Below are 14,027 nucleotides of genomic sequence, written 5' to 3'. Positions count from 1 at the left end.
CATATAACTTTAGACCGCGTTCTATCTTCGGTTTTTTTCTCCACTTTGCTTATGTAATGGCAAATTTCGCGAGTGGATGGTACAAATAATAAAAGTCACGCGGCAGAATGGCCGGCAGAACATATACGATGCACGTGACCCTCATGGCGGATAAAGAAAGAAATCTTTATTCTCGTTCTTCTCATTCGATAGAGTACATCATCGCGATTTAATCTCGTTCCCTACTAAAGCGTCAAAGAAAGAACGTGCCTCTCTCGTTGCACGTGCGACCAAGTACTGTATCTGCGTTGCCGCGTGCATCGTGATGATGTCAGGCGAGATCTGACCTTTGCCGGAATAATCGATGCAAATGTGCCGTCGTCCGATGAATGCATTCTGCCCAGTTCCTCTCTTAAGGTCTACACGAGCATGACGTAATTTCACATGCGTTTCCCGCCGAGGTCCGCAATGGAGACGAGCGATCGATGGATCTCCTCGTTTAAAGAACACATTCGATCAAATTCCTGCTGCACCGCAGATCACGTGCGTATATCGGCATGCAACTTGCGTTGTTCGGCTTGACCTACCTCATGTAGCGAAATGTCAACCGCGACTTCATACGCACGAGGTTACATTTGATTTTGGCATGGGAATACCGTCACATGTTCCGATCGATCATTAAATCGAGTATAATTGCGGTCGCGGATTGGTCCGCATGAGTTACGAGGAGCTCAATGAAATCCGTGGATTATTCCGAAAATGTAAATCGTGCGAAGCGCATTACTCGGTATCGTCTGGTATCGTCTGGTATCGCCACTTCTATTCGCCACTTCGCGTTTCTCGTCTCGTCATTTAAAATTACAATCTGAACAATTATATAAACAGAAAGTAAACACACCACAGACAATCGCATACCGTGGAGAATTTCATGCGGAACAGTGCTCTTTATACTTTGTTTAAATACAAAATACTATAAGAATCTACTTTTTCCATTTTATTGAAAAGAATTTCTTTTCTTTGAGATGTATAGCGTATTATCATCATATCTTTTCATATTGTATAAACATCTTCCCTTTATGTTAAATTTGCTGTCTTTCGAACAAAAAAGTTATGACAGATTAAGTTTAAATATAAAAGTCGTTTTATAAGTAGAATCAAAAGTTTATTATATTTGCATTTCCGAGCCGTAATCCATTTTACTTTCAAGTAAAATGAAAATATATTAGAATTGTTTAATATAATTCATTTTGAGTTTTTCAATTGACATTCACGAAGTAAATCTGAGCACAAGCTGAAGTTCGATTTCAATGAAATTGAAACTGAAAGCTTTCACTCCTTATTACATGTTCAATGTAGATCTACTTGTAATCTCCATAGTAATTTCCGAATCGATTTCTTGCTCGAGCACTTCTTGTATAATTTTATTATTGAAATCTTATAAATTATAAAATTACTTCTAGTTTAATCTATACGCTTCAGTCGTGTTTCTTTTAACAAGCAAATCCTACTTAATTATAGAATTAGTTATAAAAGTATTATAATTTTTAAGTGAGCGTGTAATGATTTTATATAAAGAATTAACACATACATACTAGCTCAATAAAATAATATTATATTAATTTAAAAAATCATTTCTTACTTACACAGATAGAAATTGTAATTTCTCGAAATATGATCGACATCAAATCTATTGTATGTACTATGAATAATATATTTAATTCTAAGAAATTCTATGCTGTGAAAAATTTCGGTATGAATTTAACACCATGCGACATGTTTATAAATTTTCACCATATTAGTGTTAATGTTAAAATCGATACAATGAGGATTATACAGACATCGCATGGTTGTTAAATTTACGCCGATGTTTTTCAGTGTACATATAAAAGATTCATTTCCTGTTTATCAACTACTCACTAACTCAACTACTGTGGAATTCTACAGTTAGTACGTGCTTCTATGTATTTCAACACACGTAGCCAAGCTTGATTATGCGTCATCAAACAACACATCATTACGAAATCAACGATGAGAAATAAGCTTTTTACTCATCTTCGATAATAAAATGCATTATGATTGTATCGAGAAGCAATAATCATTTCGCAAGAGTTGGTGGGTGCCGCACGTCCATCAGAACGAGGTGTGAATCCGAAGAAGAAAGTGCACTTTCATAAGTATGCTCAATTATTTATGCGTGATTGCAACCGCGCGTCCGCCGCAGAAATGTCAACGATCTCATGACTAGAAAGGAGCTTCATATTACCGTGTCGACATTCTCATTGTAAATATCGCAATATAATATAATGCGAATGTTGTTGAAAGTATTTATGAATTCAATATGAAACATTTCCGCAGGTCGTTTTCGGTGTTATTGAATTGCAAGGTAGCTCTAATGGAAAAACAGCTATTTGTCAGAGTTTTTTTTTTTTATAAGATTAGCTGATTATAGATCTGTTTTTTATTGCTGTAAGCAATAAGTTGAAAATGAAACAAACGTATATTTGTTTCACTTTCAACTTATCGTGTGTACCAGTTTAGAGAGTGCAGTAATAAAAAAACAGATCTTATATTGCATCTCTGGATACTCAGACAGAAGTTACACATGGATTAAGCTTGTGTGACTTTTAATTAATTAAATGTAAAGTCCGTACGTTTGCGGTCCGAATATTATTGCTAGAGGCAAATAGGAAATGAATTGCAACTCGTGCATTCCGTGCAAGGTTGAATGTGCGGGATTAGAAATTTTCTAAGCTAGAGAAATGTGCGCGTTTTTTCCTTCACGGTTTAACATACCGTGCATTATTTCTTTTATGCCACGTTCCGTGGCAAGTGGAAAATAATGTGTAACTTTAGAATATTAACGTATGTTGGAACTCGAAATGAGTTCAATTGCTTCAAATTGCGGAGAAATATGGCACGTTTACAGTATTAAGTAAAATAGACCGAAAAATCTTTAAACATATATAAGAGAGAAGAAAGCCATTTTCAGTCAAAACGAGTCTTAGCTTTAGTATTACTAAACTACTTTATATATTACTAAACGCGGCGTTTCTATAGACTATATGCGTCTTGTATACGTTTACGTTTATCTAGATTGTACTGAATATACGTATCAGTGATATGTAATTCCCGTTATAACTTTTGGAATATTATGTTTCCGTTATAGATCTGGTAAACCGGTTTCAGATCAGATGGAATTCTCCAAATTTTGGGTTACTCGTGTCATGCGTACAAATATATGCAAATGCATACCTGTACTCTTTCATCATTTGATAACGGTGCACCAGCTACAAATTACGAAGAATCGAGTAATGTTTGTTGATGAAGTACGTTTTTTTTATTTTTCATTGCTGAACGAAAACACGCGTAGCAATTATCCAGTTCGAGTCATATGATTGATGAGAATATAGAGAGAGATCCTTGCTCTATATATAGATTACTTTTAAAATAAAAATTATTTTTATTTACAAAAACAAAACAAAAAATGATCCTGAACTGGATATGGTTATAGATGTGATTTTTTCAATACGCTATGAATAAGATTTCTGTATACTTATCTGTGCATCTTTTTTATTTCAGAGCTAAAAGTCACAATTCACATTTTACTTTTATTAATAAATGCAGGCATTTATTTCTGAGATTCTATAGTACACATAACGTAAATTATTTGTTAAATACGCTCATTTACTGATAAAAGTGAGGTGTAAATACAGTCCTATGTATTGCACAAAAAAGAAAAATGCAGCTATATTTTTCAATAATTATATTGTGTAAATTTTATTTATCTTTATAAATATTTCATTAGTAAAGCAATTTACTAAAATATATACATAAACATGAGATGCTTTCTATATTAACAATTCCATAGCTAATAATATCACAATAATAGCTTTTTCACGTGATATGCTAATTCAAAATCATGATTAATGATTTCAACAAATATTAATTCCATGTTAACTTTAAACATGAAACTATTATGAGATTACTCGTATATGTATATATAATATGTTGCAAGTATTTGTTTAATAATCCACTAGTAAATTTAATATCCGCATTACTATATCTTGTTCACATGGAATGGTGTTACGGCCAATATCGTAGATCCTATTATTAGATAATTGGAAAACAAGATGCTAAGTAAAGGACAAGCTCACGCCGCACGGTTTCGAATTTCTTGATAAATATACTAGCTGAAGAAAGCTTTTGTAAAAAAGTTCAAACGTATATAGGAAATTAGCAGAGAAAACATGAGCATAAAGGGAATATGAGACGACAACGAGGGCGAATTTAAAATGCAAAAAATACGAGGGAAGATGTTTGATCGAATCCAAGAAGAGGCTAAAACTACTACAGTGCTGTTGTTGCTGTCGCTGTGGTGGCCTCTTTGACCCGCTTTCTCTTTTCCCACCCGATTTGTCTCGTGGACATGCCTAACGCGTTTTCTTCAACCGGGAAATTCATGAAGTCGACCTCCCGTCATTTGCCACCGGCGTTTAGAGGTCCCGGCAAATTCATCTCTCTTGAATATGCGAAATAACAGGGAGCCTCGTAAAATCGGTAGATGAAGTAGGTCATCTTAGCCATCCGGTGTCGTCGGCATCATCACTTCGTTAGCAAAGCTAATGCGAGTTACTAGTAATTCAGGTGTACTTACATAAGTCATTTACGTTACGCCGTTAGAACTTTCCGAATGATAGAAATGCGAAAGTATATTTACATAAAGGAAGATTGCAGCTTTACATGTCCGATTTCAAAAGGCCATTATCGTTTGGCGAGATGCGACCTACGGCATTTCATTGACGGCACGAAGTCTATTAATTTAATTTCGCGAAGAGTCTATCAATTTAATATTTGATCGACGTGTATTTGATTTCGCGCGGCAGAAATCAATTTAACGAAACAGTTCGAATGAAGCCGCGTACAATTATATCGAGAGACAGATGAAGCCCAATCAATACGATTCACGGGGATAATTTTCGTAATGAGAAAGAAAGAAAGTTGGCCCCGCGGAAGCGGACGATGAAGTAGGTCGTATCTGTTCCGCGTTTATCATCGGTTATTTCACCTTCCTCACCACACAGTTGGTCACCAAGCTACCGAACTGGGTTGCGTGCATACACGTGTGAATCAAGCTTCATGAAAATTTATAGTAATGTTAAATGAGAGTAATGCTACTTAGCTTGTGATCAGCATGCGTAGACACGTGCATCGATACCGCGCATAAAGCCCGAAGCAATGAAGCTATCTGTTTGATCAGAGCAAGACGCGATCGGGATTTCGAATGTGCGGAATTTGATAGAAACGTTATTACGAAAACGAATTAAATTAATGGTTTCGAGAACAATTCGCAATCACTCTCTCATTTTACGAATAACCGTTAATTTATCGTTGTTCCACTTTCATGAGAAAGTACATATTCCGAGAAATTCCGACGGGCCATATTGTCGGTTGAATGCGCCATATGCTTTTATACGTTATTACGTGTAACAAAACGGATAATTATGTAACTAGTTACGCACTGATAAAATGTGTACGAGTAAGGAAAATGACTAGTTTTCTTCCAAAAGAAGAAAGTTTTATTTCAATTCTTGAAGTTACTCAATATATGTATTAACATAAGTATAAATTATAATTTTCATACGTGCGATTTATCAAAGTTTCTCCTAGTTTGCCCCTTTGTAGTAAGCTTCCCTTTTCTGCATAATTCATACCTAAATTGCCAATTAATCGCAATTACTGTTTTATTGAATTCCGCACGAAAATAATGTTCCCAAATTTAACTTAGTTATTTCACGGCACCATCGGTTACGGCTTTATGAAGATTCTTTAATTAAATACGCCGGCAGTAAAACTAGCTATTCTCCATAATACAGACTTTCAAGCGAAGCGTGTATCTCTACTTACTAAACAAATTAGCTGGCTATTAAACGTATAACATTTTAATTGCGTATACAGTTTTGCAGTTTATAATCATTCGTTGAAATGACATGCGATTAATATAGAAGGCGTGTGTGCTTCTATGACATGCAACTATGATTGACTCAGTAGAAAACGATTTTCTTTATATTAAATATTAATTAGAAGCAATAAATGTAAAGTCGTGGCATTAAAATATATTGTTTGGTAGCAAGATGTTTAAAATATTGCGTTATGCGATTGAAAGCAAAAAATAAATAATTATATATGCATTATATGTACATATTTTTCAATAATCAAAGTATGCGTCGTTTCCAAGGTCGTTTCTTCTCTATGGCAAAAGTAATACAGCTGATAAAATCAAATATTCTTCTTAAATTTAAAGAAAAGGAGAACCATTATTTTTCAACTTACAAAAAATTATTAATTAATTAAGTAATATTAATAAAAAAAATATATTCTCTCTCTCTCTCTCTCTCTCTCTCTCTCTCTCTCTCTCTCTCTCTCTCTCTTTCTCTCTTTCTCAACATAATCAAATGTCATTTTGTTATTTTTGTTTCAATCCTTAAAACCTCACTTTTTTTCAATTGTGATATTTTGACCATTTCTTTAAATAAAATTAAGTAATAACTTAAAAATCAAATTTTTTGGTTGTGTCACTTTTAAAAGAAGCAATATATGTAACTATTTTTATTTGTTTATTTAAGCAAAACATTTTTTTCTTCAATTTATTGAGGAGACTGAAGCCAGCTCACAAGTTTCAACCAACAATCAACATAGTGAAACAGATACATACTCCATATGTATTGTTTTAAGATACTGTTACGGCAGTTTCAAATGTAAATTATATCAAACATTCTACTGAAACTGATGGTATTTGAAACCGTGCTTTGAACTGTTAATTACGCAGAAGTAGAACTATCGTTTCCTATATATTGTACATTGCTATCCTTTGAAACTAGGCTAAATCATAATAATAATCAAATGTCTCGGCACTAATCGAAATTCATAAAATTTCAAGATCACCACAGCATGATGTAAACAATGAAGTTCTCAGACTCGGAAGTAATTTCGCATGATATCTCGACATTTGTAATTCCAACTGTTCTTCTCGACCACAAGAATTCTATTATGAGGAGAAAGCGCTAAGCAATAGGAGAAAATTGTCGCAAAACAGACCCTTAAACCAAATTTATGTTGTATTTGCCTCAAAAATAATAATTATATTAATGTGTATATACAAAATATGTTTATACATTTTTGTAAAACATTTTTTGTATAAAAGAGAGCAATTAAGTCATTAAAAAACACGTTAACTTCGAATAATAGGTATTCCAATATGCGCAAAAAATATAATACATTTATCCAAAATATTACAATCAAATTAATAATTGCATTGCAACAATACTATTGAAAACGTCAACGATTTAAAGCTTTATACTCTATATATATCAAATTGTTTCTGTCATGTCAATTAAAATGTTAAAGTCAATTGTAGCGGAAAATAAAGCATCAATTGTAATGGAAAATGAAAAATGTACAATGCATCCTTATATTATATGGGTAAAATGTATAGAATATCGAGATAAATCTTCGCGTGCAATGAAGAAGCGAGGAGCGACAAACGTTGTATGGTGGTTTACCCAAAGCGATTTATGATTTCAGGTCGAAATATTAGTACACTTACTTAATTTCTTTTTTTATGTAAAATTAAATTTCTTACATCAGTTGCGCGATCTACAAAATCACGCATAATATTTCGATATCGTAAATTGCAGTTACCCAACTGCGGTTAACGTATCAATCACATAAAAGATCTATTGGCATATAGTAATGTTCCATGGCGATCAATCAAATCGTTATCTGAGCTTGAAGCGACATTCCGAAAGTGTAAGTGTTACTTTCATTCCGTATTTCCAAAGAATGCGTTAGTATATCTACATAAAGCATATTGTATTAATTATCACAACCATTTACATTTCTCCTAATTACTTGCAAAATTAATTAATTTTAAATTCCTTTACTAGTAATTGTAAATGTTGACTCATATGAGCAATTTATATATTTAAAATAAAATATGAATAAATGAAAAGTTGATAAGAAAATATGCAGTTATGGAGATTTATAATAACCACTTTTACTTCTTTGAAACGCATATTCTCTCCATTTTTATTCATCTTTGCAGTATAGTAAGAAATAAAAAATATTATTAGATATATTAAAAAATAGCATTTAAAATAAGATATCAAACATTAAATTATTTTATTACAAATATTATATTATATTACACTCTATAGACTTTTCTGGCAATAGTTATGTACAAGGACATGCGATGTAGAACGCATCTCATTAAAATGTCATCATTTACATTGCGAGCGTCGATTTTCATGGACAGATAATCGCACGTTCGCAATGGACTGTACGTGAAAAGTGCAATCGAGGCGTGGAAGTCTCAAAGGTAGATTCAGCCGCGAGGAAATGCGGGATTACTTCTCAGCCGTTGCCAGCGCATTTGCGTGCAAGCGAGGGACCCTCGGTCTCTGTAATTTCGCGAAATAGACCGCTCGGCTGTACACGAGAGACAGAAAGAGAGCGAGCGAACGAGAGAGAGAGAGAGAGAGAGAGAGAGAGATGGATGAATGGCAGGCACGGGTGTGCGATAACAAAGAGAAATACATGAAGAGCCAAAGACGAACATGAGGACGTAACGTAGCTTGTGTTTCGTGGCCAATATTTCTCAACTATGTTGCGTACGTCGCGTTTCTCAGTACGTTGCTGTAATATCGTTTTATCGAATCTACCGTTATGTCGAACTGTTCCGCATCGATGGTACGAACGTCACAGACGCACGACGTTCGCATAGCAACCCCGGAAACTTCGTAATAAAGACGCACTAAATATGTATTACGTCGTTTGTCTGGAATCCATTTCGCGAGATCTTAATAGCCACGGATTTCTCATCAGCAACTGAGAGGAATTCAATGCAAAATACGTCGAATAACCGGTAGACAGCAAATAAGCTCCTATGCTCCTGCCACAAGTAAGCCGATTATCGCGACGACTAAACGTGTTCAATAACAAGACGATAGTAAATATTTGTCAAAGGACATTGAAAAGATTATCATTCACTGCAGATCGCTGCGCGATCTTCTACTTGGCTGCCTGAGCCCTGAAGAAACCTGTCTATTGAAGTCGCTATTATTTATTTTATGACAGAGGCAGAGGTATGAAAAAGAGTCCCTTGGGTGATTTCAGACTGGTCATAAAATTCTAACACGCTGCCATGCGAAAAATGAGGATAAATAACTTAGCTTTTTTCTTTTCTCGATTCAACAAGTCGCAACTTCGCAGACGTCCATTATGTTGCCGATGACGTTTTTACTTTTGTTTTTCAAATCAAGATATTTATTTATGTATTTATTCTGTAAATGTAAGTAACAATTTTTGAAGCGTCAATAATTATGTGTCACAATATATCAATTATACGTCTTGTAATCAGTTATCCAGAATCACTTTAAGATTATATAAATATATAGAAGAGAAAAATTTGTTATATCTGTGACTATAATTACATGTTACCATAACTATATGATTATTACTGCTGTAATATTAATAATATTGTAACTATATATGTATAGGTTTATCAATAAATAAGTTGGTAATTAAAAATAACTATTTAAGTTATAATTAAGTTATAGTAATTGCAATCATTTTTATAGTTACAATAACTATAATTATAGTAATTTTCGATGCCAGCATTATGTATAATTGTTAATAAAACTATACATATAGTTATTATTACTAACACAATAATAAAAAAATAAAACGATTTATTTATTAGTTATTACTAACATTATTACCGATATATAATATCTAATAATTATAATTATGGTAATACGTAATTGTAGTCACAAATACCAAAAATTCTTCCTTTCAGTGTAGAATTGTATTTGCAAAGACATAGTTCACTGTGTCTTGCAAAACATGTGTGGAATGCGAATTCGAATGCACGATATAGTTACCAATCCATGCCATCTGATTCAAAGTGGCGAGCGATGGAGGACGGTACGGCTATCTAACTGTAAATCTAACGCTTCGTATCCGACCCGTAGACCATGCGAATCAAGTGCACCCAACTTGATGCACGGATTTGAGTTCAACCTGATGCAGGCTTGCGCCGGAGCTGCTCGATACCGATTCCGGACTCGTCAATACATACTTCAGGTACTTGCCAGCAGCTGATTTGCATAACAAATCGACCCGTCGTTTACGAGGCTGAGCGGTACTACCGTATCGATTGGTCGATATTTAAAGTACAGGAGGAGAGGAATGTTATACAAGTTCATAAATAAAACATTATTAGTTATTTTCTTGTATAAGTAGACCTAACATATATGTAAACTTAGTGGTACATACAATATGGCGGTACTCATTCTAAAATTTAAAAGCTTTCCACCGACTGCCTTTATTGAAAATTACGCACTATTCTCTATTTTTGTATACGTTTGAAAATGAATATTATTCTGTAAATTCATTACGTTCTTTAGAGTTAAATAAACAATTTAGGTTTTTATTGAATAAATATTCCTGAAATAAATCACATTTCTCTTGTTATCGCTCTACATATGCGCGAAATACACAGTAAACTAATTTTCACTCTTTGAAGTTAAATTAATAATTTAGCTTTCTATTGAATAAATAATTCCTAAAATACTTCCTAAAATACATCCCGTTTACCACATTCTGTGCATATGTGAACATTTACAAATACACTTATGCAATCATGCATAGAGAAAAGTGATATTATAATTATAATTGCATGGTAAAATAATTACAGCCAAACGTTCCATTTTTATAATTATTACTGCTATAATGTTATTAAAAATAACAATAATAATTATATTTATAATTCTAAATATAAAAATATATCTGACATAAAAGATGTAATTTTTGTTTACAAATTTTGTTTACAAACTTTTCCCTCAACGTGTTAATTGATTTGGGTTTTTTTTTAATTTAGACCGGTATTCGTAGTCCCTTCTTATTCTAAGTCTTATAAGTAATGTCTTAAAATGCTAATATGGCTCTGTGATTAGCTTATGATATCTTAAAACTATATTTAAGACCATCTTAAGATGTCATAATACATAAATAAAAAAATGTAAATTATTGTAAACTATTGCTTTGTATGAATATTGTTTAACATATTTTTCTTCTTTAATAATTATTCTTTAATAACAAACCATAATATTCAAATATGCAATTCCATTGAAACCCCGCAATAAGAAAGCTATTACAATATATTAATTAAAATCTTTTTAGATTTTTTTTTTAGATTTTTTTTTACAAGTACTATCATAATAACTTGACATGCTTATTCTGTTTAATTAAATGATTTTTACTTATACTGTTTAGAAAATTAGAAAATATAGAATATTATAAATCAGAAGATAATCAATAATGTACAATATGTTAATAATTGATGATTTTAATTGAAGTGTACAAATACCCAAGTGATCGTTTACAAAAAAAATCAGATGACCTTCCCGGGTTAAATATAAGAACCGACTATAAATAGGTCATAATCTCGCACGCAAATATCAGAAATTAAATTATTCCATTGATTCACACACAAACCTTGGAGGTAGGCGACTGCAGGAACGTCGCGATGCCCGCTCGTACTCTATTCTTCACACCGCGCACGGTCCCTTTGGCACTTCGTATGGCTTCCTTGTCGTGGATTTTATAACCGGCAAAACACTCGTCGTTCTCGGCCACCCCATGTTCGCCGTTTGAGTTCTTATTATTATCGCGCAACTCGTTCACGTGGAAATTGTAGTACCTGTCGTCCTCGTATAGGTATTTGTGACCAGTCGACCGATTCTGAGTGGCATTGACGCACTCCTCCTGCTCTATCCTTTCCTGTTCCCGTTGCTTCCTCTCTTCGTATGTGCACTCTTTGATTACCGGCGACAACGTCGATTGACCGTTTTGCTCGATTGCGGGATCAGGACTCCTCACCCGCGGCGTCGAGGAGGCTTTTGACAAGGACGATGTTCCGGATGGTGACGGCGAGACGCTGGCCGACGACACCGGCGAGCATGGCCGAGCGCGACCGAGTTCCGTTATTGAGACCTGACGATGAACGCCGTTCGATTCCTCGATCATGTCATTGACGCCGTTCGCCAGTGTGATTCGGCCTAATTTCTCAACAACGCCCACCGTTTCCTCAACATTCTCCTTCGGCGTTTCGTGTACTCGATATTCGCTCGAGTCCTCGCCGTTCACTTCGGCGCCGTTCAAGGAGTCGCAGCTGATGTTGCTCTCATTGTCGTCGCTGTCAACCTCGGCGCCGCTGCTAGTCAGGCTGCCAGTCCGGTTATGCGTGCTGCTGGACAGGATTACCGTACTGGAGTTCTTCTTTTTTGGCAGTGGCGGCGGCGTTCCGTCAAGGTCGCTGCAAGTGCCGCTGTCCAAGGTGTCGCTGGGCGAACATTGTCCGCTCGACATCACCATGCCGCTTAACGGGCTCTGATATGAATTGTAGTAGAAACAGGCGCTCGAACGGCTGCCAAGGGTGGACGAGTTCAGGGTTTCAGTGGTACCGCGGTGCACCATGTCTCTGTTATCACTTCTGTCGTCGTCCTGGCTACGCTTGTCGCTGTCCTCGCTGCTGTTGCTATTGTCGTTATTGTTGCGCTCCTGATTGTCGGACCCGGTCGCCGGGTCGCCGCTGAAGACACTGATCCTCACACAGCCGTCACCGGCACCGGCACTCGCGCAGTGTCGCTCGTTCACCAAGTTTGTCGCACTCACCACTACCGCACCGTCGCCGCGTCTGCTCGAACGTTCGCGCGCGGTTTCACCGTTCTCGATCTCGTGATTTCGATCGTTCTCGTCCAGAGTCAATCGTACGGTCGATATCACCCTACTATTTTTGTCGCCATCCGGATTGATCTTGATTTTCACTATATGGGCGGCCTGCTGATGCTGCGACTGCTGCCACCGCTGCTGCCGCGACGATTCGACGACGTTGCTCCGCTCCTCGCAGCCACCGTTCGCCGATTGCACTTCCGGGATTCTTCTCCCGCAGGTTGTCACGGAATCGGCGGTAGGAGCGCTTACTCCGACAAATACCGTTGCTCCGGGCCCGGTGGCGAGAGGCAGCGAGACGGGAGGGGAAACGGTCCGGATTGACACAGTCTGCCGAGCGGCCTGGCTCGCATCCCGGGCCTGTGTCTTCGCAGATAGTGGCGGAGGTACAGTCATCGTGATGATCTCATCCATACGTGCATACCAAGTTGGCCGTGGCTCACTCCATAGGCTTCACCTTGGCGAGGAATTTGAAAAGTTCAAGGATTAACTCTCAAGCCTCTCTCCTAACGGGGTTTCTCTTTCTCTTTCCTTTCTGTGGCCTTCTCTTTACTACAAGACCGAATCGTGATCAAATCGTTTTCATGATAACGCACAGGTTCTCGTATGATAAATATACATCTACTTATATACATCTACTCCGGTAGATCAATAAAAAAACATTAATCACGCAGATGAAGCTACTTCCCGAAATGGCCACGTTTTATACAGGTGTATCTATTATGATTTACGGCAATATTAATTCACCGCAAATGCAGTATGGACAGTTCGCCCTGAAACGCAACTGCAAGTACAGAACAACATAACACTCGATCAAAGTTGAGTGCCGTTGGGACAGACCGCTTTTCATCGGCACATTCGACCAACTAGCAACGTGTACATTGAAATATTAAACTAATATTGTTTCTTTGATATCGCCAATTTCAACGTTTAACTATTGAAACTATTATATGCTTTTAACCAATTCTTTTCAATACCTTACATAGAGTAATTATATCATATACATAATCAAGAGACAGAGATTTCAATTTTTGATATCACAACATGTCTTCAAGATTTTCACTATTTTCAAGATAAGATTTTCGAAAAGATTTTTTTCTTTTCGATCTTGATAGACTGTATTTTACATATTATGATTATTGCGCAGGGAAAAATGTACAATACCTGCATGAGAAAATATATATTTTATAATTTAATTAATTTTATATGCTGAGATTCACAATTAAGGCTGCACCCCGTCACAAGCACTAGATCACTCT

The 14,027-nt window shown here is 35.9% G+C and overlaps 1 protein-coding gene across 2 annotated transcripts in view; it reads right to left on the bottom strand.

Moving 5' to 3' along the window:
• Positions 1-14,027, bottom strand: part of LOC108746304 (glutaredoxin domain-containing cysteine-rich protein CG31559-like) — a 32,769-nt gene that overhangs the window by 17,999 nt on the left and 743 nt on the right. For both annotated transcript variants that reach the window (XM_018482993.1, XM_018482994.1), the window contains exon 2: positions 11,533-13,225. In XM_018482993.1, the coding sequence (XP_018338495.1) occupies positions 11,533-13,182 (1,650 nt within the window). In that variant the 5' untranslated portion in view covers positions 13,183-13,225. The remainder of the gene's footprint in view (positions 1-11,532; positions 13,226-14,027) is intronic.

This window comes from Trachymyrmex septentrionalis, unplaced genomic scaffold (assembly GCF_001594115.1).
Source record: "Trachymyrmex septentrionalis isolate Tsep2-gDNA-1 unplaced genomic scaffold, Tsep1.0 scaffold165, whole genome shotgun sequence".
Classification (NCBI taxonomy): Eukaryota; Metazoa; Arthropoda; class Insecta; order Hymenoptera; family Formicidae; genus Trachymyrmex; species Trachymyrmex septentrionalis.
Note: the sequence above shows the minus strand (reverse complement) of the source record. Positions and strands in the feature narration are given on the sequence as shown.